The 25,815-nt window shown below is 48.3% G+C and overlaps 2 protein-coding genes across 5 annotated transcripts in view; one reads left to right on the top strand and one right to left on the bottom strand.

The window, feature by feature from the left end:
* Positions 1–9,696, top strand: part of Fkbp15 (FKBP prolyl isomerase 15) — a 55,078-nt gene extending 45,382 nt beyond the window's left edge. For 2 of the 3 annotated variants that reach the window (XM_036177513.1, XM_036177512.1), the window contains exons 22-27: positions 2,325–2,480; positions 3,488–3,640; positions 4,493–4,612; positions 5,135–5,242; positions 5,515–6,230; positions 7,038–9,072. In XM_036177513.1, coding sequence (XP_036033406.1) covers positions 2,325–2,480; positions 3,488–3,640; positions 4,493–4,612; positions 5,135–5,242; positions 5,515–6,230; positions 7,038–7,254 — 1,470 coding nt within the window. In that variant the 3' untranslated portion in view covers positions 7,255–9,072. The other variant, XM_036177515.1, reaches the window with a different exon arrangement.
* Positions 9,697–12,168: 2,472 nt separating this feature from the next.
* Positions 12,169–24,319, bottom strand: Slc31a2 (solute carrier family 31 member 2). 2 transcript variants are annotated; one of them, XM_036179937.1, is made up of 4 exons: positions 24,206–24,319; positions 18,023–18,089; positions 14,411–14,600; positions 12,169–13,564 (listed from the first exon to the last, which is right to left on the bottom strand). In XM_036179937.1, exons 1-4 carry the CDS (start codon positions 24,209–24,211, stop codon positions 13,396–13,398), a joined length of 432 nt encoding a protein of 143 aa, XP_036035830.1. In that variant the 5' UTR covers positions 24,212–24,319; the 3' UTR covers positions 12,169–13,395. The 2 variants fall into 2 exon arrangements, with proteins under 2 accessions (XP_036035830.1, XP_036035829.1); XM_036179936.1 differs by lacking the exon at positions 24,206–24,319 and adding an exon at positions 23,215–24,160.
* Positions 24,320–25,815: the final 1,496 nt, after the last annotated feature.

Here is a 25,815-nt window from a genome sequence, read left to right as displayed (position 1 = left end):
ACAAAATATAAAAGGAGGTGCTTAAAAAGGAACTGTAGTAGTACTTTTTTGTCAGGACTGACAGCCTGCAAATAATAATGACATGCAGACTTATTTTAATTCTAAAAGTTGGGCCATAGCTTAGGCTTTTCCTAAGTATGTCTTATAACTTAAATTAACCAATATATATTTTTTTAATCTACATTCTTCTACAAGGCTCATTACCTTATATCCACACAGCTCATCCTGCTTCTTCCTTGTCTGGTTGACAACCCCATCTTTCTTCTTCCCAGAGTTCTCTCTGCTCGGAAGTCCTGCCTATACTCTCCTGCCTAGCTATTGGCCATTCACCTCTTTATTACACCAATTACAGCAATGTATCTTCACACAGTCTATAAATACCCCATAGCATTTCCCCTTTTCATCTAAATTAAAAGGAAATGTTTTAACTGTAACATTGTAAAACAAAAACAATAAGAACAATTGTCAGGTAAAAATTACATTCACAATGTCTAGTCCATTTGTATTTGGCATGTTCAGAGAAAATACTCTTATCTATCCTGTCTTGAGGAATCTAAAGTTTTATACCTAAACCATTTTTTTATCATATTGTGCATTACCATCCTCAAAATATCTTTTTAAATCTCAAAACGTTTATTTAGATAACGAACTTAAGCTTTTATGTATCTCAACCTTATACACTTTACAATTCTTTTGTAAGTTTCTTTTCTAAATTTGGTAACAAGGAAAATGGTATAACAATCTAGTATAAGGTCCAAACTCCCTGTGTTTTCATCCTTATGTGGCTTATTTTTTTTATAATTTAATTTAATTTTACATTTCAGCCATGGGTTTCCCTGTCCTCCCCCCTCCCACCCCCGCCTTCCTCCCAGCCTACCCCCCATTCCCATCTCCTCCAGGGCCAAGACTCCCCTGGGGCTTCATTTAAACCTGGTGGATTCAGTACAGGCAGGTCCAGTCCCCTCCTTCCAGGCTGAGCAAAGTGTCCCTGTGTAAGCCCCAGGTTCCAAACAGCCAGCTCATGCACTAAGGACAGGTCTGGGTCCCACAGCCTGGGTGCCTCCCAAACAGTTTAAGCTATTCAATTGTCCCACATATCCAGAGGGTCTGCTCCAGCTGGGGGCTCCCACAGCTTTTGGTTCATAGTTCATGTGTTTCCATTTATTTATTATGTATACAGTGTTCTGTTTGCATGTATCCCTGCAGGCCAGAAGAGGGAGCCAGATCTCATTGCAGATGGTTGTGAGCTACCATGTGGGTGCTGGGATTGAATCAGGACCTCTGGAAGAGCAGCCAGTGTTCTTAACCTCTCCAGCCCCAGTTTATTTTTTTTATATTACTTTACTCTCTCTTTAAAGACTTTATTATTTTTAAATTATTTTCTCTATGACTATACCCATTTTCTTTTTTGTCTTCAGTACCTAAGTACCCTTTTAAGAATACCTTTTTAGAGGTTTGTTTTGTGTGTGTCTGGACCTGACTTTCTGTGCATCTGCAGCGTTTTCTGACCGGGTGAGCCAAACCATAAACTGCTAGGCTACTGTTGCTGAGTGGCACTGGAGGATGGCTCCAGGCTCCCTTGGTTCTGTAAGAACCACCTGCACCTGGATTTTGTACCCAATGCCAGCTGCTCAAACACTCATCTGCACAGCAGGGCCTCTTAAAGAGCCATGCTCCATATGCAACGATATTGAGCCTAGTTGAAAATTTTTTTTCAGGTTTTTCAGCCCTATGTGGATTTACATGCCCCATGTCGGGTGCTGTTTGTAGTAGTACTTTACCATCAGGACCACCAGCCTGCAAATAATGACACCAAGACTTATTATTAATTATAAATGCTTGGCCTTCGCTTAGGCTTGTTCCTAACTAGTTCTTGTAACTTAAATTAGCCTTTTTTTTTTTTTGGTTTTTCCAGACAGGGTTTCCCTATGTAGCTTTGCGCCTTTTCCTGGAACTCACTTGGTAGCCCAGGCTGGCCTCGAACTCACAGAGATCCACCTGCCTTTGCCTCCCAAGTACTGAGATTAAAGGTGTGCACCACCAGCACCCAGCTAGCCTGTATTTTTTAATCTACATTCTTCCATGAGGCTTGTTTTCTCGTCTTTGTACTACCCATCCTGTTTCTTCCATGTCTGACTAGTGAATTCTCCTTTCTTCTGCCCAGAGGTCCTACCTATACCCTCCTGCCTAGCAATACATCTTCACACAGTGTACAAATGTCCCACAACAAGGAACCATTCGTAGAAATGACCCACTGAGGTCATTAACCCCCACCCCATCCACACTATTCAGCTAGTGCTGAGGATGGTTCTCTTGTTCCTAAGAGCCTCTCAGAGAGGAAAAAGAAATCAGCTCAAGAGCGCTTCCAGGCAGAGGAGGAGATGGATGAGATTCGCAAGTCACACCAGGAGGAACTGGACAGACTTCGGCAGCTCTTGAAAAAGGCTCGAGTGTCCACAGACCAAGCGACTGCAGAGCAGGTAACGGGCACGTGGAAATACAAGGAAGTTGTGAAGGACACAGCGAGAACATGTAGCTTCCACTTACCCGTAGGAAGATGTTTCTTATGGCTTATACACACCTGGGAGGATAATGGGAATCCTGACAACCAGTGCCATCCCTCTCTGAGTGTTCAAAAGCTATACTTACTTTGGGGCTGGGGATATGACTGAGTAGGTAGGAATGCTTGCTGTGTGTGAGGGTCCAGTGAAACCACTGAACTAGACTACCCCATGGCTAAAAAGAAAGATTTATTGGGGCTCAAATCACAAGGCTATCTCTGGGAGGTGGAGGAGGGAGAAGCAAAATGGTGGAAAAGCAAGCCAATTGTATATGGCAGCCAACAGGGTGGGGGTCTTTGAGCTCAAACAGGCTGTTTGGATCAATGCAGACTAGATGGCCTTTGGGGTAGTTGACCTTTGGTGGTGGATTAAGGGAGGTTCCTAGTAAACAGAATCCCTAAAAAGAAAGCCTAAAGGCAAGTTTCTGTGTACCCAGACAGACCCGTTTAGGACTTTGACATCAGCACTGCCATTTTGGGGGGCTACTTTGGACCTGACACTGTGCAAGCATTAGGACCTGAGTTTGAATCTCCTATACCCAAATGAAATGTTGGGTATTACTGCATGTGCCCAGTGGAGAGGATCCCTAGGGCTTGCTGGCTGCCAGCCAAGCTCCAGGTTCAGTGAGAGGCCCTGTCTCAAGGGAATATCACGGAGAGTGATGGGCACCTGATATCCAACTCTGATTTCTGTGTGTGGACATGAGTGTGAACATACATACACATACACGTGCGTACACCAATCACATAGAGATCAAGAAGGAATCAAAGGATACTTTCAAAGTCATTAAGATCTTTTCAACAGCTGATTTCTACCTACATGGACAACGGCCTTTAAATTCTGTGGAGAATGGGCTTCTTTGGTTGTAATGTGAACCCCACCCCCAACTCCTACCTGCTACACACAGCTGTCGTTTCTCTTGGCAGCTGTCTCTCGCACAGGCCGAGCTGCAGAGCCAGTGGGAAGCGAAGTGTGAGCATCTCTTGGCCTCTGCGAAGGATGAGCACCTGCAGCAGTACCAGGAGGTTTGCGCGCAGAGGGATGCCCAGCAGCAGAAGCTGTCCCGCCTTCAGGATGAGGTAGTTCTTTCTTTGCCTGAGTCAGCTCCGTAACACCAGGCCTCCAGGCTGTGGGAGGCCTGTCCAGCCTTGCGAGCTTAGGCAGCAAACACAGCCAGGCCTGTGGAGCTTGCAGTCAGTTAGCTTTCACTTCCTTCATAGGGTGGCAGGTCAGGAGCCTGGAAAAAGACAAAACAGCAGTGTTCCAGGACTGTTCCCACTGGTCGACCCTTCATTTCCTAAGCAGATATCACTGAGCATTAGAGAAAGGGCATGCAAAGACTCTGCCCTCACTAGTCACATAGCGCAGAAAAGAAACTGAGATAAGTGGTCTGAGGAAGCCTAGAGAGGAAGTGCCTAAAGTTGCTGGGAGGGAGTCCCAAAGGAGGTGACCTTTGAGCAGAGACAAGGACAGGTAACTGTGGTAAGGTAGACAGGTAGAGTGTGGGATACTTTAGCAAGAGCTGCAAGGTGACTTAGGGACACGTTATGACAGTCCCTTGTCTGAAGGGCAGTCCCTTGCATTATCCAGTTAAAACCCTTTTTGCCCTGGAGGCCTTGGAGGCAGTCTTGGAGGTGAATAGCTTGCTGGGTATTTGTATGTATTTGACTATCCTTATTCATACCCCCTTGTTTTCATTATGTTCTTGACCTCATTGGGAGCAAGTCAAATATCCTTGATGGGAAGGAAGCTGTGAGTTGATTGTTGAGGAAGTAGAGTGACCTGCATCAGCTGGTCTGAGATGAGGACCAAGACTGGACCCAGCAGACCTTGCTGAAGTCAGGACTTGTTCCCAGAATGGTTCTCGTGTTTCCTAACCATCACAGTCATGCAGGTTCCAAGGCCACAGCCCATGTCTGTTTACTTTGCAGTGCTTAGCTCTCCAGGCACAGGTTGCAGCCTTCACTGCACAGAATGAGCACCTCCAGCAACTGGAGAAGAATAAGTCCCAGGCACCTGCCGTCAGAGATGCTGCTGACCCCTCAGAGAAGGTGAGCTGACATTTGAAGAAGCAATGAATGTGCTTCTCAAGTATTTAGAAAACATGGCCCATGTGTCAGGCTGACAGTGTTTTCCAGCTTTTTTGATTCATCACTTGTCTGACATAAAAACTAGTTCTTTAGAATCTACCACTCTGGTAGCAAACCCAAAGAGACTCTGTTCTTCTGAAGCTTTGACAGCTATGGGAAGTACCCCTAAATCAGAGAGAAGAGTTGGAGGATCGTGCTGCACCCGGTATCCACTGATCCCTGTGGTCAAGGCCACATGGCTGGCAGTGGTACTCACAGTTGGAGTTACATCAGATTAGCAAATGATCTTTGGGCAGTCTTGTACACTTACTATCTCTTGTGTGCCCTTGGCAGGAAATTCTCCTTTAAAACTGTTCTCTCTGCAGTGGCAGTCACCAGATATTCATGACTATCTATGTCCCTCTGTAGAGTTCCAACTCTGTAATTGTAACGCATCACTTAATGACTTGACTTTGGCAGCATGCCTTTTTGATCTTGGCCCAGGTCAAGAAGATCATGAACCAGGTGTTCCAGTCATTGAGGAGAGAGTTTGAGCTGGAGGGATCTTATGATGGCAGGACCATCCTCAGAACCATCATGCATACAATCAAGGTACAGCTAGAACGCTGTCGGTTGGTTCATTGAAATGGGCATTTTGTTTAATTACGGTCTAAGCACTCAACATTAAAAAGTTACTCAAGACCATCCATCAGTGATGAGGATGTCTGAAATGACATATGCCTGGATGGATGTGGCCAGCCTCTTCTGACAGGGAGAAGCACAGTCATTTGAATTAGGTGGCAGCTGTGTCTCTGGGGACAGAAGACCTCTCAGTGCATACTGTCTGCCTTTCAGTGCTCATCTCCTCCTTGGCTTTTGAACAGATGGTGACTCTGCAGCTGTTGAACCATCAGGAGGAAGAGCAAGGGAAGTGTAGCAGTGAGGAGGAGGAGGAAGAGAAGCCTTCGAGACCTTCCTTGGAGCAGCCAGGTCCCGCCACTCCTGAGCTGTCTCCAGCACCCCTAAGTAGGGAGACGCAGGAGGCTCCCAAGGTGCTGTCAGAACAGGTAGCAGGGGAGACCACCCCACTGCCTCCACAGGATCTCCCCGTGCCACAGAATGGTACGCAGACAAGGAAAGAAGAGTCCTCAGAAGGAGAGACACCCTCAGAGATGAAAGACAGTTCCCTCCCACCTGAACCAACTGGCATCCCATCCCACAGAGTCCTGGGGCCCCCGACTTCAATCCCACCGAAACCTCCAGGACCTGTATCTGTGGATTCTGAGTGTGAGGAGTCACTTGCTGATGGCCAGAGAGCAGTGCAGCCCGGCAACCCATTGGGAGAAGAACATGTCAGGGAAGTAGCCCCAGATGCCCCACTGCAAGGAAACTCCAGGAGATTGTTACTGACTCCAGACCCTGAGAAGGGGGAGCCACCAGCCTTAGACCCTGAAAGCCCAGAAGAACCTCAGCCTCCTGAGCTCAGAGAAGTTGAGGCTGTCAGTAGCTCTGGCCCCCCTGAGGCATTGTTGGATACAGAGCTTGCTTCTGCAGCTTCAGGAGCATCCTTCAGACACAGCCAGGACTCCCAGAGCTGCAGGTATGTGCTGTGAGCAGGCACAAGATGGCTGTCTGTGAGGTGATCTCTCCTTTTCAGGGTTGACATATGACACTGGCTGTTGTATTTATTCATTTCTTTATCAACAGCTCTACATACAGGGCTCTGTGGCAGGCACCATGATAGTGTGGTGGGCAAGGCAGGTATAGTTTCTGAGGAGCTTACAGTCTAGTGGGGAAGACACATACTTACATTGTAATAGTGAAGTACATGGTAACAAAAAGCATCTGTGCTGGTACTGAGAATCAGGAGAGAATATTCTGTTAAAATAGGTGGTTAGAGAATACTTCTGAGAAGGAGTCCTGAGTCATCCAGACTGACAGCAGGAAGTCTTTGCAGACTGTTGGATAGACACACCAGAGGAAGTAAAAGGGGCTAGTGGGGGACCGGTCGGGTAAAGCTGAAGTTGGGAAACGAAGAAGGGGCCGAGATATGTGATCATCTGTGTCACTGTGAAAGCTTGAATGTATTCAGGTACAGTGAGAAGCCAGCAAAAGGATTTAAGCAGAAGAGTAGTGGAGTCTGATTTATTAGCTTCAGAGATTGTGCTGGCTGTAGACTGGAAGAGGGGATAATACAGAGTATTGTAGACTGGAGGAGGGCTGATACAGGGTATAGACTGTGGGGATTACACAGGCTGTGGTCTTTGGAGAGATACATGCACAGGGTAGGAAGAGAGGTTTGAATTGGGTGAGTGGGTCTCACTTTAGGACCTGTGACCCTCGTAGCTGGTGGGCGCTGTGCCCCAGGCAGAAACAGCAACATACCTGTGGCTTGATTCTCCTTTAGTCTCTCGGGGGACGAAGAGGCCGAGCTGTTTAAAGGGGCAGCCCTGAAAGTGCCGAGGCCCAAAGTCCAGCCTGAGGAAGAGGATGAAGACGAGGTGGTAAGGAAACGTCCTCACAGCACCCCCAGGGGGCTCCTTCCCTGCAGGCCCAGAGAAGAGAAAAGGAGTCTGTTGGTGGCCTACTTCCTGGACTCTGTGTACAGGACCCTGCGGGAGTGAGCTTGGGGTCCAGAGTGGGCAGCTCTGTAAGCAGAGTGGGGATGGCCAGCTGCCACTGTACTCTTAAAAGGGCTCCATAATCTCTGTCCCCTGGGGAATCAGTCCTGTTTGCAGTGAGGGAAGGTGGGAAGGATTCTGAAGGTCAGCTTGTTGGCGCTCCTTCCTAGACAAAGGTTAGAAGGATCTTTCACAGGAGGCTGATGGTAGATTAGGACTGAGCCCAGGCTTCTCTTGGGTCACTTGTTTCCGAGAACTCCTGCTCACTGAGCCCACTTCCACCCTGCTGATTGTTTTCTCAGCTCACACCCAGGGCTCATTGTGGACAGTGTAGTCAAGTGAGGGACACAAAGGGAGCTGGTGACAGAGCCAGGATTGGAGCCCTGGCTTGGGCATCTGACGTGTGACCATTTTGACTCTGTAATGGGGATTTCACTGTTATAAAGTGTGTGTGGAGGAGACAGGGGAGTGTTAGATTCAGTCTAGGACAGAACTAGGAGGTTGAACATGGGAAAAGCATGTTGCCCTTCTGTACCATCCATTTGGAGTGAGTTTTGCTTTTTGCCAGAAGGCAGTGACATCTGGAACCCAACTTAGGTGAAGCAGAGCCTGTCTCTCTTGCCTGGCTGCCTGCCTTCCTGAGAATTCAGTTTGCATTTGAGAACACTAACTACAAATTCTGCATAGAAAATGAAGGAAAGAAGAAGATGAGCAGTGTATTAATGCTATTACTGCCAGTTCTATCAAGTTAATAACCTGTTTCTTTGGTATTCAGAAAAAGACTTCACATTCTCACTTAGCCTTCTACTAATAGATCCCGCGTTATGTGGTTTGCTTGTCTGGAGCCTCAGGCCTTGCTGTCACTCGACCGAGGCAGACGCAAGGCTGGAAGCTTAAATCATGAAAAGAGCAAGAGAACCTCCTACCCGGCTCCTGTGTTAGTCAGCATTGTTACTGCACAAAATGCTGGCCACGGGAAGTGTATAAAGACAGGCTGTATAGTTCGGCTCAAGGTTTCAGAGGTTTTGGTCCACGATGGGTTCACCCCACTGTTTTAGGCCTATGGTAAGCATGCATAGAGCGAAAGCACTCTCTTGATGGTCAGGAAGTGAAAGAGTGAAGGGAGGGCCATAGTTCCACTGCCCCTCTGAGGGCAGCTCTAATCACCAGACCTCTTCCTGGGCCCACCGCAGAAGGTCTCCAGCACCTCCACAGCACCACCATAACCCAGTGTCCTTTGCCTGGGACTCTAGGGTCCTAGGACTCTTTATCCCATTAGTCCACTCTCCCATTAAAGAGAGCATAGGCCCTGCCTTGGTGAGCTTTCTTTATCTCTTGGGATTCTCCACTTGAGAGTTTGGACATGCCTCCACATCCACATCTTTCTGAGTTTCTCCGGCCACCTCAGGCCACAGCCGGCTTTCGAATGTGTTTGTACTTCTCCGAACCTCTGTCATCTTATCTTATTATCCTGTCCCAGGCTGCTTTGCTTCCGTTTCTTCTCTTTTCCCATCTCTCCTTAACGAACCTTCTTTTTTCCACACGAAATGTGTAAGTTGGCGTATCTGCCCTGTCAATACGTGTTTCACAAATAAATTACAAAATCAGCCAAGCAAAATTGGTCTTTTGTCTCTGTTGAAAGATGGCTTCCCTCTGTGCCTGCTTGTCTCAGCTTTATCTGGATCAGTTCTCTGGCCACAAAGCCTGTCCTTCCAGTTCATCTCCTTTCCAGCCAGAGGCAGGACAGCTGTTGGACCACTTCCCCTCATAGGCAGGAGGCCCACTGGGCAGGGATGTGTGAGGACTGACCTCTCTTTCCTGTTTTGTCAGAGCATGAAGGGACGTCCGCCCCCAACACCCCTTTTTGGAGATGATGATGATGACGATGACATTGACTGGCTGGGGTGAAGACCTAGGAAACAGGCACACAGGTTTCTCTCCCAGCCCTTCCCTAAGCATGATTTTGCACAGCCGGCCTCAGGTCTAGATGAGCCTCAGGGTGAGGTCCTGGTGGACATTCTGAGGACAGTGGTTCAGACATCTGAGTTAGCTGCCATCTGAGCCCCTGCCTGACCTGGTGAAGAGGATCATGAGCCTGTCTGCAGAACTGGTGGTGTAAGAGCCCTCAGAGAGTAAGAGCCCATCATGGAGGAAGGCTAGGAGATCACCTGCAGCCAGTCAGCTCCCAAAGCCTTTTCTTTTCATTCATTCTCAAGTTGACCCATGAGCCCTCCTGCTCTCCCTGGGCCCCCCATGAGCTACAGCAACAGGCCCTATGGCCTGGGGAAGGGTCTCCTCAGAGAACCGAGAGATCATGCTGGCCTAGCCTGTGGCTCTGGAATATGTATCTTCTATCTCTGCCTTAAATCTTTTAAAAGAGGTCAATAAGTATTGGAATTAACAAGACTAAAATAAATGCCGACAATAAAACTTGACTTGGGCCCTCGAGGAGAAACTGAGTTTGGTTTCTAGGGCTGTCTGTCCTGCTCCTTCCTGGGACCCTAAGCGGGGGTGTAACTTGGTTAATGTGCACCAAAACACTGTGATATATTTCTGTTGGCACCTGACCTTGAATGACAGCTGCATAAGGCTCAGGGCATCGTAGTTATCTGAGGACCAGTCCCACCCTGTACTGATTTCTGCAGACTATATTACAGGCTAAGGAGCCATGCAGGGAAGAGAAGTGGGAGCCTGCAATATCCACTATTCATGATATCTGAGGGATTCTTCCATTGCCTGTGAGCCCCAGGGACCAACACTACTGCAGAGAAGAGCAGTGAGAAAATACATGTGGCCTTTTACATATTCTAGGATCTTCCAAAGACCTTGCATCCAGTCTTCAAAAGGAATACTTTTAACAAAAATGCTCCATGGTTTTAAAGTTTGTAAGACTGTATCCTGAATTCCGCTGCATCTGGCCATTCCCCTTGCAGGCTTTGTGCCGGTCTCCCACACTTGGGTCTAGGACAAATCAAGAAAGACTGTATTAAACAGTTACTTTAACCTCTAAGCCTCAGTTGTCTCTATAAAATGTGGATAACAGTGTCTTCTGCAGTGGCTGGTAGCCATGAGACAGTCTGTACAGTGCCAGTCACTGAAGAAGACACGGTTATCCCCATTTTTAAAAAGATTCATTTTTATTTGATGTGTATGGGTGTTTGGCCTGCATGTGTGTCTGTGTACCATGTGCATGCAGAGGGCAGAAGATCAGAAGAGAAGACAGTTATGAGCTACTTTCTGGTGCTGAGAACTAAACCCAGGTCGTCTACAAGAGCAGTAAGTGCTGTTAACTGCTGAGCCCTGGGTCCTGCCCTGTTATCCTCAGACAGAGGAGTAGAGTAAGCTGTCCACAGTTCCACAGCTAGCAAGCAGGACAAGAGTCTGGTCCTGTCAACTGATCAAGAGCGGGGCTGTCGTCCACCATCCTTGCCTGTCCTGGGGTAGAGTAAAGGGGCTAATGCTGCTTGCTAGGAGTACGGGTCCCAGGGCTGTGTAGCTCAGTGGTAGAGCACTTGCCTAGCATGCACAAGCCCTAGAGCTGACTCTAGCACTACAGAAAAAAGACGAATGTAGGCTCCTGGCCCCATCCCAGTCTGGGAGAATTTCCAGCCATTGTGGAAACAAAGAACACATCTTTAGTCTCCATTCACTTGTGTATACCACAGGCACTTCGTGACCTGTGCCCCTCATCTGAGTGATGCTGCTGCTCATCACCAGGTGACTGTCTCATACCTCAGCTTCCTCATCTCCAAGATGAAAGCAGATAGTTCATGTGTGGTAGTGTGGATGGAATGAGTTAATAATTGCATAAAGGGCTAGAACTATCCAGCATTTACTCAGCACTTATACAGGTATTTGTTTCACGGGCCGAGGAAAGTCCTCTGGTCTTGACCTGGTGTTTTTCAGCTGCCGCAGGCTGGAGACCTATCTTCCCCACATGCTGGCCATATAGCCAACTTGCCAGCTCATTTCATTGCCTGGGTTCCCTCCTTACCAGAGTCCTGACCACCTGTGCCCCATTTCAGCTTGAAGCAATTATGAAGAAAAATACGTTGTCCTGTGCTCCTTGTTCCCAGGACAGGCTTCAGGGCTAAGTTAAGGATGGAACCCCTGGCATAGGGGACCAAATTGGCTACCTAATGCCCATTGATGAGGATCATGATCCTATCTGCAGAACTGGTGGTGTAAGCCTATCATGGAGGAAGGCTAGGAGATCACCTGCAGCCAGTCACAAGCATCCTGCCAGCCCTCCCAAAGCTTTCTCTTCATTCATTCTCAAGTTGACCCATGAGCCCTCCTGCTCTCCCTGGACTCACCAGAGCTACAGCAACAGGCCCTATGGCCTGGGGAGGGGTCTCCTCAGAGAACTGAGAGATCATGCTGGATGCAGCGCCTGGGGTGTGAGTGACTGTCCACACGTTCCTGCCGCCGCTGCATCTGCCCAGCATGTTTTCCCTCATTCATGGGATACCCTGGCCCGGCCACCTTGGGGGGGGGGCACACAATATCCTAACACTTGTTACAGTCAATAGCTTGTTACATGACTAGCAGGACTAAGCTGACACTCTGGCGTCTACCAACAGGCACATTTCTAGACATAGTTTCTCTGCACACAGTGTTGTCTTTAACACATGCAGTCTTAGTCCTTGGTCTCGAGGGTTCCAGCTCCTGCAGTGGTAACATGTAAGAGCTGTGCACTGTTGGAGAGAGGAGAGACAGACCAACAACTACAGACTGTTCAAAAATAGAAATTTATTAAAGTATATTTGTTTTTAATTCCCGAAGCTTAAAACCATCTTTTCATTGAGCTCATGAGGTACTTGAACATAGACACTATATAGTATGTAGTAGTGACTGCCGTGTGTGTGTGTGTGTGTGTGTGTGTGTGTGTGTGTGTCACTGTGTGTGTTTCACTGTGTATTCCAGGCTAGCCCTCTAACCCACAATCTCCTGACTCAGCCTCCCGGGTACTGGCGATTACATGTATGTGTCCCCATTCCTGTCTCCCAACTTTTTTCTGTAAAGTGAAAAGGCTCAAATACCTGGAGTCCACTTAACTCTTAACATGACCTGGCTTTGGTTCGCCTGCTGTTGTACCCTCAGTCAGCACCCCCCAACACACCCCTGCTGAATCAGTCCTTCTGTTGCACCCTCAGTCAGCACCCCCAACACACCCCTGCTGAATCAGTCCTTCTGTTGCACCCTCAGTCAGCACCCCCCAACACACCCCTGCTGAATCAGTCCTTCTATTGCACCCTCAGTCAGCACCCCCCAACACACCCCTGCTGAATCAGTCCTTCAGTGACTGACTCATGGCTCCCTACCAGCTCATTAGGAGTTAGCAAGTAAGAAATAAGAGGCAGCCAGCTCTGTTACGAAATGCCCTTCTCTGGTGCACACAAGAGGATGGGGTAAGGCCCTGGTCATGAGACTAACCTGCTGCGGTGGTGCTGTCAGATGGGAAGAGCTCATCTGCACAGCAGACAATCTGCGGCCTAGCTAACTGTCCTGGCTCTGCCTTTAATCAGTATCAGGCATCCCTAAGAAAGAGAGACGGGTCTCAGCAGACACTGCCATCTTCATGAACATAGTGAGTTCATTAGAATCTTTGTTTTGTATGGATATGCAAAATTGCCAACCAGGAGTTCCAAGTGAAAAACTTGTTTGGTCAATGGCAGTCTTTATGTGTTTCAAGGCAAAAAGGTGAGAAGGAGCTGGCATGGCCTGTTGCCCAAGACTGGAGATGCCCCTGACATTAAGGCACAAAGCAGAAGAGGGTATCCAGGTTCCATGGCCTTCCTCACTGAAGCTCTTCGGAAAATTGTAATTTGAAGTCTGAGATCTACGGTCACAGGTCTGGCTACTTTTCCTCCAGGTTCCAGTCTCTCCATGTTCCCTTTGGTCACAGCTACTTGCTTACGACACCACAGGAGGCCTGGGCCCTATATAGGCAGGGCTGGGAAGGGAGGTAGTTCCAATGACCACTAAGCTCCAGGGACCATTTGCTGGCTTCAGCTCAAAGCTGCCAGGAACTGGGAAAGAGGTGAACAATGGCCATCATAAGAAAAAGCAGCTGGAAGTACAATTCCTGGAACAGAGGTCCCAGCTCTCTTCAGCCCTCAGCATTTACGCATCTCTGGCCCACTAAGTCATTTTGAGAAGTGGGTAGGCTAGGTAGTAGCCCACAGCCGAGCCCAGGACCACACCGAGGAAAATCCAGGTGTTGTAGGACATTACAGCCAGCATCACAAAGTAGCCAATGACCACCTGAATGACATGGACTAGGGACTGGCCAAAGTAACACAAAAACCACCTAGGCATAAAAGAGAAACAAATTAATTACATAGTGATGAGCAGATTAGAGACATTAAACCCAGAGTTCCGACATAACATTTTACCTAGCAGAGATTTCTCTCCAAAGAGACATCCCCACATGTAGTTATGAGCTTCCTGTATCCTAGGCAGATGGGGAAACCATTATGGTTTATGTCAATTTTGTCTGGTAAGGGATAAGAAGAAATCATCGGGAAGCCAGTCTCTCCCCTGAATTGAATGTGGGAGGTGGACGAGTCATGGAAAGAACAGGGACTTGGGTGCCTATTGAATCTCTGAATCTTTTGAGTGCTAATTTTCTTATCAGTAAAACACTGGGAGAACTCTGACAGGGTGGTTATGAGGGTGTGAGGCACCCAGGTAAGGGGACAGGTGACATTGCAGGCAGGCTCGTTAAACATAGGTGAGGCTGCAGAGAAGGCAGACAGGCCAGTAAAGCCTGATCGGAGTGGGACCAGAGCACAGAAAGGATGCCTCCCTGTCCCATCAAGTGGATACTAGGCTGATGGCAGTTCTTGCTTTGGTACACCTGCAGATCTCCTGTGTTTGGGAGCCTGGGGAGAAGGCCAGTGGCCCAGGCCTGCTGCCTGACAGAAGCCTGCAGCACAGGGTTGAAGTTCCCTACAGTTCCCTGAGAAACCCTTGGGATCCTCCCAAGGGGCTGCTTGATATATAGCTTTGGCCCAGACATCATAGACCCAGGCTCTAGTTCATCTTATTAAATACTTCCTGGGGCAGAATTCTCTTTCTGTGCTTTCTGTGCCAATTCTCTTTCTCTCAGGATAGAAGTGAATGCTCTGGCCATCCTTCCACCCATGGTTTGTACCTGAGGCGGGTACTATTGGCTGGAGTTGATCCGGAGCCTGTAGAATCCTGCTCAGGTTCCAGGATGAGCTGCTGGCTGGTGGTACTAGGCAGGTTCTCCAGAGTCTTATGGAGCAATTTGGCTTTGCCAACCTTGATGCCTTCATACAGTACAGCCAGGAGCAGGACCACCAGCACTGAGAGGGCCATGCCTGTGAAGAGGCCAAGTCGAAAAATAGGTTTTGGTGTGCCATGTCCTGTATGGTGATTGCAGATAATGATAGTGTATCATGTTTCAAAATAGCTAGGAGAGGGTTTTACACGTTCTCATCATGAACAAATGATAAAAGTTTGAAGAGATGGGTGGCTGGCCCTGACTTGAATGCTACACAATCTATACATGTACTGAAACATCTCAAAGTACCACATAAGGGGACAACTTTTGCCAATTAAAAATAAATAAGCTGGTCAGGTGTGACGTGCACTAAAAGACAGGCAAGTAGACTTCTGAGGAGGAGGAAGAGGAGGAGGAGGAGGAGGAGGGAAGGAGGAAGAAGAGGAAGAAGGAGGGAGGTGGGTGAGAGGAGGAGGAGGAGGAGGAAGAGGAGGAGGAGGAGGAGGCAGCCAACACCACCTCTGCTGTATTCCCAGCACTGGGGAAGTAAACACAGTTGGATCCCTGGGCTTGTGGGCCAGCCCAGCCTAACTTACTAGGCAGGTTCCAAACCAGCAAGAAACCCTGTCTCAAAAACAGGAAGATGCCATCTGATGAATGATAGCCAAGGCTATCCTCTGATGTGCACATGGACACTCACACTATACATGTACATATGGTATGTATGCATATAAATAAAGCAAGCTGGATGTTAGACAAAGGCCTGTATGTAATTCCAGGTATTCTGATGGCCGAGGGAGATGGATCACAAGTTCAGTGCTGGCCTGGACTAGATTGGATTCCAGGCCTACCTAAATAACTTAGTGAGACCTTATCTCAAGAAATAAAAAGGCCCAGAGACAGAGTACCTGCCTAGACCAAGTGAGGCCCAAGGTTTTATCCCCAGTGCCCCAGAACAAGCAAGCCAAGTTGTAGAGAAGCATTGCTTCTCCCCCAGACACAACGCAGGAGGCTGGCTCAGGAGGCAGGGCAGCCTACTCCCCACTCACTCTGAATCCCTTCCAGCCACCAGTCTCTTTCCCTCACCCTCATTAAGCTCAGGCCTCCATCATCTCTTTGCCTCTCCAGACATCTCTTGGTAGTGCTGACATACTGGAGTGTAGCTCCTCATTCTGGCAGAGCCAGGGGTTAAGGATGAAAAGCCACACCGCACAATCCCCATTAGCTCCCCCACATTCTGCACACACCTCTATCAAGATTTCGTGCAAATGGGGCAGTGTATACATAGAGGCATACATTTCTTTTCACGTGTAGGCACACCAAAACTCTGGGAGGGGATACAGCAGGAGAGCAACATCAAGTTAGAATATAGTGGGTGTTTACTTTCTTCTTGCCTGATTTTCCAAAATTATTGTCTATGAGAATTCCATGTGTTACAGTTATAGAGAAAGATCCAATAAGTTAAAATGAATAGTAGGTACTTGCTAGTGCCTCTGGGCAAAGTGAACTCTGACGCTACCTGTGTTTTATAGGAGACAGGTAACAGATGGTCCACCTGAAGTATTTTATGAGGCTTTGTGACATAAGAGTATATTTGGAACTGGGAATGGTAGTACGTGCCCATAATCTCAGCCCTGAGGAAGCTGAGGTAGGTGAATTGTGAGTTTACAGCCAGCTTGGGCTATAAACTAAGAAACACTGTATCCCATAAATACTTGCTAGTGGGGGCTTATACCTGCCATTGACTTGTGGCTGAAGCCCCTAAGTAGCTGGCCTCAGGATGGAGAGGAACCAACATTTGGTAAGATTGGAATACTCAGCCTTACTCCTAGGCTCTGGGGAACAGACGGGGTCGCAGGCTGAGCTGATCACCAGTGGCTAGTGGCTTAATTATGTCTATGTAAGGCATTTCCCTACGTTCTGTGAGTTGTTCCAGCAAATGACTGATGCCAGTTGGGGGTAGGGGTCATAGCCTTGACTTTACAGCTCACTGGTCAGAAGTACAAGCGTCTGCATGGGAGACAGTCCGAGAGGGACTGTGCTCTTGATCTGTGGGGTGTGTGCCAACTCTAGTGTCAGAACTAAACTGAACCGTTGGATACTCAGCTGCTGTCTGGAAAATGGCTGGTATGGAAAAACTACACATCTGACCATGGAAGTGTTGAGTATAAAAAAAAAAAAAGGAAAAACCATAGGCTTTTTTTCCCCTTCACAAAGACAAAAGCCACAGGCGCTCTCTCTCTCTCTCTAAATAGGTAATCATAGGCAATTTCATGCCTATGGTAGAAGTTTAATCATGGAGAAGAGTATACACCAAACAGTAAGTCTTCCCACACTCAGAACCCAGCCTCCTCTCCACAGCAGCCTCTGCTGCTCCATGTCTGTACCAGCCTTCACTGTCTAAATGACAGCATCCCGTCTGCATACTCACCTGCATCCAGCTTCATCATCCACCTCCCTCAGGACATGGATTCCCTTCTGTTCACACACATCTACCTCATTTTTCCAGGTTACTCTACAGTATCTGTGATAGAGTGCATCTTTCAAAGATGTTCACTCCCATATATCTACCCACATCCTTCTTCCAACATGAGATGGGAACCATGCTCCCCCTGCCTTTTAGCTGAAAAGGTCAAAGGATGAGTCAATAGTGAAGATAATTCTATGCAACTTCCAAGTGTAGGTTTTATTTTTATATGTGTATGTGCATATGTGTATATATGTGTGCATGTTCATGTGTGTGCATGCACATGTATGTAGAGGCCAGGGGTCAACATTAGGTATCCTCTATTGCTCTCTACCTTATTTGAGACTGCATCTCTTGCTGAAGCTAAAGATAGGCTGGCTGGCTAGCAAGACCCAGGTTCTTCCTGTCTCTGCTCCTCAGTGCAAGGATACAGGTGCACGCTGCCGTGACTGTCTTTTACATGGGTGCTGGGAATCAAATTAAGATCTTCATGCTCTCTCAGCAAGCACCTTACCAACTGAGCCTTCTCACCAGCCCCTAGGGTAGGTTTTTAAAACCTTATGCATTTCACCCATGTTTTTTTTTTTTTAGGATACCTGCTTAAAACCTTGCCATTCTGCCATGAGGAAGCCCAGGCTACAGGAGGAGCCACTGTGAGCCTCAGATGAGTCCCAGCTGAGGCTACAGTTCACAACCAGTACAAGGTCCTAAAAACTCCTCCAAAAGCCTGTGTCCAGCCACTGTCTGGCTCACTGCATGAGAGGCCCTGAGTACAGACCATTTAACATAGTCAACCCACATAACCTTGGTGAGACACTAACAAGATGGTGTTCTACCCCACTGCTTGGTCTGCAAAATGGCCACCAATTGTAGAGAAGGGCACATCTGTCATGGCAGGCATCTGACCTATTATTAGCTTGCTTTAGAATAATAAATGCAAAGTTCTAGCTCAATGTGCCTTAACTGCCCACAGAAAATAAAGAGAACCCAGGTTCTCTGCCGCCTGGCACTATGGGGCTTGCCAAACTACAAGTGACCTTCCCAATTCTTACCTGTAGGACTGTGGACTCTCCAGAAATCAAACAGAAGCACAGCCTCATCTGAGAAGATGAAATGCATCTGAAAGAGACGAGATCTGCATCACAGGAGGCTTGGACACAGAGGTCTTGCTTTCTAATGCTCTCCAGCAGTTACCCTGGGAGACCTGGGGCTACAGGACTTACATGCTGGAAGGTTCATTAGAAGCCAGATGGAGGAGGAGGGCTTGTCCAAGTGGGTCAATAGCACTTATAACTGAGCCCTGCTCCATGTGGAAGTGAAGATGGGGAGTGTCTACTCTCACAAGGCCAATCAGGTTTGGGATGACAGCATCCTTGGTCATCCATGGGTCTCTGGGTCCTCTACACTCATTAGGAAGTCCTAGGCCAAGCCTTATACACTGCTCAGCCTTTTTGCTTAGTTCTGAAAACACTCCCCAGAGCTAGCAAGGAGTCCCTGTTGTCCTAGTGAACCTGGACAGATACAACAGAGTTTTGTCATACAAGGCTAAGGACAGATGTATACCACACACATCCACTCATTCACTAGACCCTTTGCTGACCCCAGTCTGTACCCAGCATTGAGAAGGTAAAGAGGAGGATGGAGCACTTGCCTCAAATAAGTGAGGCCTTAGGTTCAACCCCAGTATCATTAAAAACATAAAAAAATGGAACACATTGATTGAGTCCAAGTCCCTCCCCCTCAACCCATCTCATTTGCAAAGGGGAAAGGGGAGCCCCGAGAAGGAAAGAGATTTGTCCAGGGTGAGCTTTGGGAGAAGCCTGGGAGCTCTCACTGAGTGTTCCCAGGGAGAGGACCTGGAGAGAGGACAGGTTCTCAGAAAGGCTGTGGAAGTTTTGACTGAGGCATGCTTCAGTGCAAGTGGAGGGACAGGGAAATTAGGTTAGCTGCTGCCACGTTGTCTGTGCCACTGGGCATTCTCTGGCCACCAGGACGCCAGAATCCAGACTTATTGGTAGGTGACAGCCCTAAGTCACAGATCATATACAGCTACCTTTTCCTTCTCCCCTTCTCAAAACAGCATCAAAGGAGATAATAAAGAACTGTAGGATGAAAGAGGCCATGGTAGTTCACAGCTATAATTCTAGCACTTGGAAGGCCGAGGCAGGTGCACTGTTTTGAATTCCAGCCATTTGGCTACATAAGTTCCAGAATATGGTGGCTTAAATAAGAATGGCCTGTACAGGCTCATATTATTTGAATGTTTAGTTATCAGAGAGTGGCATTACTTGAGAAGGATTAGGCGGCATGGCCTTGTTTGAGTAGGTGTGGCCTTGTTGGAGGAAGTGTGTCACTGGCGGTGAGCTTTGAGGTTTCACAAGCCCACACCAGGCCCAGAGTCTGTCTGTCTGTCTGTCTGTCTGTCTGTCTCTACCAATCAATCAGGATGTAGCTTTCAGCTACTGCTCTGGCGCCATGCTCCCTGCCATGATGATGATGACTGTAATCTTAAAAGGTCTTGTAATAAAAAACTCAGAGCCAGATATCAGGGTGAAAGCTGAAAGATCAGAGAAGCAGAGCAGCCGGCCACTAATTCTTACCTCTACGAAATCCTCAGTCTAAAGAGAGTGAGTTCTTGTTTCCTTACACCTTATATACCTTTCTCTGCCCAGACATCACTTCCTGGGATGAAAGGTATGTGCCACCACTGCCTGACCTCTATGTCTAATCTAGTGGTTGGCTCTGTCCTCTGATCCTCAGGCAAGTTTATTGGGGTCCACAATATGTCACCACAGATGATGATGAACTAACTCTCTGAAACTGTAGGCCAGTCCCAAATTAACTGCTTTCTTTCATAAGAGTTGCCTTGGTCATGGTGTCCCTTCAAAGCAGCAGGGCAGTGACTGAGACACAGGTCAGCCTGGAGTAAGGTGAGTCATCATCTCAAAGAAACAAAACAAAACAGAGGCAAACAAAAAGGTAATAGATTGGAAGGAAACCAGATCTGTCAACTAAGGGCTTTCTGGAGCCTCAGCACCACCCCAGGGAAGCTGGGAGAAGTGTGAAGTGCTCACATGAGATGAATCAATGGGCCCTCTTTCCCACATCTGCCAAAGCTACAGAAGTGTTTCTCAAAAGGGCTCCATGAGAACCACAGGCTGTTAAGACATACTCTGAGAGATGATCCTGTAATCAAGTCTGGGAGAAGCTGGAATTGGGCAAAATAAAGTTCAACAGCTCTCTTTCCTGCCAGAAGGCAGACCCTAGAACCCTACCCCTGCCCATGTCCCTTCCCACTCCTTTTCTTGTTGGACAGACTCTAATTCGGGAGAGTGTTAATCTTTTCTCATATCTGTTGGCATGCTGGCCAGCAGGATTTTGCCCAGGCAGACTGGTTTCAGAGTCTGTGCTCTCAACACAACCTTTAAGGAAGCTCAAGAGGAAGTTAAGGCATGCCCGGGGTTACACTGTGAGTGATGGCAGGGTCAGGGATGGAACTTGTGTCTTTATACATGAGAAGTAAACAGAGCTAATTTGTGGAGAAAACCCATGGGCATGCTTTTTGTTTGTTTTCTTTTGTACATATATATGGAGAGAGAGAGAGAGAGAGAGAGAGAGAAGAGAGAAGAGACGAGACCATGTATTTGAACTTGCTATGTATACCAGATCCACCTGCCTCTGCCCCCCCTAAGTGCTTATTAAGGCATGAAACACCTTATCTGTAAAAAATTTTTATTTTTAATTATGTGTCTAAGTGTGTGTCTGCGAGTGGGTTTTGGAATGTGAGTGTAATGCCCACAGAGGCCAGAAGAGGGCACCAGATTCCCCCTGGAGCTAGAGACACAGGCAGTTGTGAGCTACCCAAGGATAACATGGGTTCCGGGACCCAAATTGGGTTCTCTGCAAAAGCAGAACACAATCTTAACCGTTGAACCATTTATCCAGTCCATTTTGTTTTGTTTTAATCAGGGTCTGTGTAACCCAGGCTGGCCTTGAACTTCTGATCCTCCTAATTCCTGCTGAGATCACCAGGCTGCACCACCACGCTTAGTTTCTATGGCACCAGGACCTATGACTCTGTGTGTGCTGGACCAACTGACTCCTTGATTGTTAGTTTTAACACTTCCAAAAAAAGATGTGAAAGTAGCAGAGATGAGGTCACGCTGGAAGAAAAGAAGGGAAGAAAAAAATAGGAGAAAAGACCTCCACGCAGTCACGGGGGGTGGTGCTCAGGCCTTTAAGGATAAAGAAACGAAGCAAACAGGATCATGGGATGTGAAGACAGAGAAGAAAGGCCAGTGCTTGAGGGACTACAGCTGAGAAACAGGATGCAAAGCGAGCGGGAAGAGGTTAGAGGAAGGCTGAGGGAGTAGAACACAGGTGTGCATGATGCTGGTTCCACACACACAGGGAAGTACAGGTGAACCGCTGAGTGCAGAGTGTGTCAACAAGTCCCACACTGCCCAGGTTGCTTAGTGAAGGACATCATGTTCCCTTCAGACCCCAGAGCTTTACTGAAAATGCAGGGGCCTGGCCTCCTTAGACCTGTCGATAAGAAGCCAGGCGAAGAGCCAGGTGACCTTAACGAGCCCATTGGAGGAAAGGGCTCTGATCCTCACTCAGCGTGGTACAGTTTGAACAGAGGAGCAAAGCCTAGTGCACAGAACACAGATTCTAAAGCTGAACATCCTGTATCTGCTCTCTTCTTCTCTAGGACCTTGGAGCCACACAGCAAGCTCCTACTGGAGCTCAGTCTGCCTATCTGTAAAATGGGAACTGAACCCCAGGAAGACTTTTCCCTGGTTTGGCTTCACTTTCTCGGATCCCTGTGAACTTTGCACAGACAGGCTCCCAGTGTGAGCTTCATTCCTACTCGGAAACACAATAGAGGACAAGAGAAAACAAAAACTGAGTATGTCTCTGTTTGTGAGTGGAGAGGAATGCCTCATCCATGGGTGTTCTATTCCCCCTGTCCAGACTTGTACCCTATAGACCAGACCTGGAAACAGGGATGGCTGTCCTACGTGGCACACATACCTTTTGGTTCTGAAAGGCATCTGACTTTCAGAAGACCCAGAGGAGTGAAAAATCATCTGCCTGAATAGCCCCTCCATACATCCCTTTTCTTCTGAGGGCCTGCACAGGTTTGCACTGTGTTAAGCTCCTACCTACCCAGTATCTCCCCCCAATCCAGCATCTCTGCTATTGCTAGCTACTGTTAACAGGGCCTTTGTTTAAGGGCCCATGCATTCAGAGTCATAGAACTTTCTAGAAAGCATAGTTACTCTTCAAATTGCAGCATGTTTGAGAAGCACTCTGGGTATTTCTGGGGGCAAGTATCTGTAGGGGTATGGCTGGGGAAATAGTTTGAACCACCATGTCCCCTGCCTACTAGCTGGGGCTGGCCAAGTAAATTATATAACAGCTTCAATATGGAAAATCAGTAGTCACTTAAAATCATGTTGAATAATGAGCACTTTATCTTCCTACTATGAATGTGGTCCTTGGCAAACACAAAAAGCTGAAATAGTACCACATAGGAAAATCATTTTGAGTTCTAACATCCTGATAGATCTTGTTAGAATTTCAAAATGAACAGGTGATGACCTGGGAAAATGCTCACAAAAGAAGAATATGATGAAACAACAGGGCAAAACTCCATGTATCCTGAGGTTGCCGTCCTCAGACTGCTGGAGAGGCCCGGCACCAACTCTCGAGGTAGAGGTTGTGCCCATCACTCCCTGTCAGGCTGGTAAAGCAGGAGGCATGGATGGAATGCCTCCAGTAGTTAGTCACTCTGGGAGTTTCCACAACTCATTTTATCCCGTCATCCTTGGGTCCAGGCCAACCACCTCAAGAGCAGAAAAGCAGCCCACAGAAAGACCCACACACAGTGCACTTCTCTCAACAACATCTTTTGTGTGTGTGCTAGGAATGTACAGCCTCTGAGGATGCAGAGGAATGAGTGGAGGCTGGTAGCATTCGATCTGCTTGGGGGGGGCGGGGGGGGGATAGATAATTAAAACAGAGAGACTGCAGGCCGAAGCAGGGAGGCAGGGGGACCACCTGCGGAGGGGACAAAGCCACCTGTAGGAGGAGAAGCAAGTGGCTGGGACAGTTGGGGAGCAAGCGGCAGCTGGGAGGCCAGACTGCAGTGCCCATGCTGAGTTCAAAACCCCGGCACCTCACTCTTTCTGTATTTTGGCTCAAGAAGAGGATCCAAACTGAGCACACCCAGACTTACAGGAATGGACCGCAGCTTTGAGTTGGCAGGTCTTGTGCTGAGATATGTAAGAGCAGGGCCCCAGCTGTGTTCCCACTGGGGATAAATCTGTGTCTCTGGCAGTTTATCTGTGCTTTCTGCAGGGCGGCACCTCACAGAGGAGGGACCGTGGCCAATGACAGAGCCGTTCACAGAGCTTGTTTTCTTTTTCCTCATTTGGGGTTAGACAGAGAAAAGTGCCTTCGTTTTTTACCAGGCACTTCAGGAAGAGACGAAAGCTGCCGTGGACGGCCTGGGGATCTTTATCGAGGGGTTCCCGTCTATCTCCGCCCCCCTTTTTAGAGGATCCGCAGGAGGTGGAGTGCCTCTCCACCAAACCGCCTGTGTAGGTTTCCTGTCTTAGATTCTGAGACATCCTTTGCGAGATGAAACTGATAGGATTTCCTCAAAGAGTAGTAGAGTCTTGCAAGCTGTCATTCTCCATCCAAGGGGAACCTCACCAGAAAAAGACGTCTGTTGAAAACGCCACTTTCAGATTCCGAGGGTAAGAGGGATAGGGAAGTAACTGGGTTAGTTTTAAAGAAACAGACCCAGGAGCCTGCCCAGGACAGGGCACTGAGCCGGGGGTGTGTGCTCAGTGCCCGCGCGTGGGCTGCGCTAACCCCGCCGGGCCTCCCCTCGGAGGAAACCTTCTGTACTGTCCCAAATCTGGGTAGATCCCGGGGAAGGGGCGGCGGACAGCTGCCCTCGCTCTCCGTACCCATCTGCAGCGTCCCGGCTGGGGCTGGCCTGGCGGTAGAGACTGACTCCCGTCAGGAAGGGACAAACAGAAACAAACTCCCCGAGCGACAGCCAGCTTCACCTGCGGCGTCCCGCAGCCCTCCTCCTGCTGTGACAGCGTCGCTGACACATCCCCCGCCTCTCCAACCCCGAACCAGGGGCTGCGGGGGTCTCCGGGAGCGCCGCCCAGTCGCCCACCTCCGGCCCCTCCGCTGCGCGACGCAGAACTCACCGCCATGGTGCGCGCACTGGGCGGCCGCCCGGGTCGCGTCAATCCGCTGGCAGCTCCGGACTCGACTCAGTCGGATCGCAGCTGCTACCGCGCCCCCGCCGCGCGGATCACGTGGCGGGGCGAGGCGGCGCGCGGGCGCCTGGGAGTTGTGGTCCTCACTCGCTCCCCACCCCACGACCCAGGCCACGCCCCCTGGCGGGGGACCTACGCTCCCACTCCCAGGGTCCTGGCTGCTCTGACACCGGGTCTCCGCAATCTGCAGCAAGCCCGGCCGCCTGCCATTCCCTTTGCCTCGGCAATTATCATAAAAATGTTTATTACTTTTTCTTTTTGATCAGACACCTAGAGAAGCTTAACATATGTTGAGTGGAATATTAAACTGTTCATCCCAGGAACACAAAAGCAACAAATTAGGAGTACTTTAAGTCAATTACGCGCCAGACTTTCCCTGTCGCTACTTTATCCTCTCCAATCTGATAAGCAAACAGTGCAGGGCACAGTTGTAATTTTCTTTCTTGTGTGCATGCTCATTGTGATTATGTTTCTGTATTGCACAAATTTTTCGTCTTCCTTGTAGGCAATAGAAAATCTTAGTTCATTTGGGCTACATTAACAGACTATAACAGACTAAGGGTTTATAAACTATGGACATTTATTTCTCACAGTTTCCAGTCCAAGATCAGGGTACTGGTTCCATGTCTCCCCAGGGCTGCTTCTCATTCCCCCCTCACACATACTAATTTGTATTTACTTAATTCTAGGTTAATAAACTTTTTTTCTCATTAATATTTCCATTTTTGTGTACTGCCTTTTCATCTCATTGGCCTAGTTTTATCGGGGAGAAATATCCAACTTTTAACACTATTTAAAACTTTCTTTTCCAAACACCAACCATCTTTTATATAAGTTCTTAAATGCACTTGGTAATTCTTTGCCCACCAATCTGCCCATACCATCTCCTTCAAGAATTCTGACCAAGGGTTAGCTGAAACCTTGAGGCGGGAGTCTGCCCTCTCAGCTCAAATTCTGAGTTCTGGAGTATTAGCCGTAAGGCCTCAGACAAACAGCTTTACATATCTGAGGTTCAGCTTCCTGATAAGATTAAATGACCACATGAGAACAGGAAGAAGCAAAATGCTAGAGAGGCCCCCAGAAATCCACAATGATACCTCCACTGTAGACTGCTGGCAATGGTCAAGAGAAAGCCCGAACTGACCTAGTCTGGTGATCAGATGGCCAAACACCCTAACAGTCATGCTGGAACTCTCATCCAATAACTGATGGAAGTGGATGCAGAGATCCTCAGCCAGGCCCCAGGTGGAACTCCAGGAGTCCAATTGTCGAGAAAGAGGAGAGATTGTATGAGTGTGAATTGTTGAGACCAAGACTGGAAAAAGCACAGGGACAAATAGCCAAACTAATGGAAACACATGAATTATGAACCAAAAGCTGTGGAGCCCCCAACTGGATCAGGCCCTCTGGATAAGTGAGACAATTGAATAGCTTGAACTGTTTGGGAGGCACCCAGGCAGTGGGACCCAGACCTGTCCTTAGGGCATGAGCTGGCTGTTTGGAGCCTGGGGCTTATGCAGGGACACTTTGCTCAGCCT

The sequence above is a fragment of the Onychomys torridus genome, chromosome 2 (genome assembly GCF_903995425.1).
Source record: "Onychomys torridus chromosome 2, mOncTor1.1, whole genome shotgun sequence".
NCBI classification, from domain to species: domain Eukaryota; kingdom Metazoa; phylum Chordata; class Mammalia; order Rodentia; family Cricetidae; genus Onychomys; species Onychomys torridus.
Note: the sequence above shows the minus strand (reverse complement) of the source record. Positions and strands in the feature narration are given on the sequence as shown.

What these genes read in the sequence shown, in the direction of transcription:
- Slc31a2 (XM_036179936.1), bottom strand. Translation starts at nt 23,409, where the DNA reads ATGAGGAAAAAGAAAACAAGCTCTGTGAACGGCTCTGTCATTGGCCAC. An exon ending in CAAAGCTGCGGTCCATTCCT is followed by an intron (nt 18,090 to 23,214) that starts GTAAGTCTGGGT and finishes CGTCTCTTTCAG; the next exon opens with ATGCATTTCATCTTCTCAGA. An exon ending in GCCAATAGTACCCGCCTCAG is followed by an intron (nt 13,565 to 14,410) that starts GTACAAACCATG and finishes TTTTATGCCTAG; the next exon opens with GTGGTTTTTGTGTTACTTTG.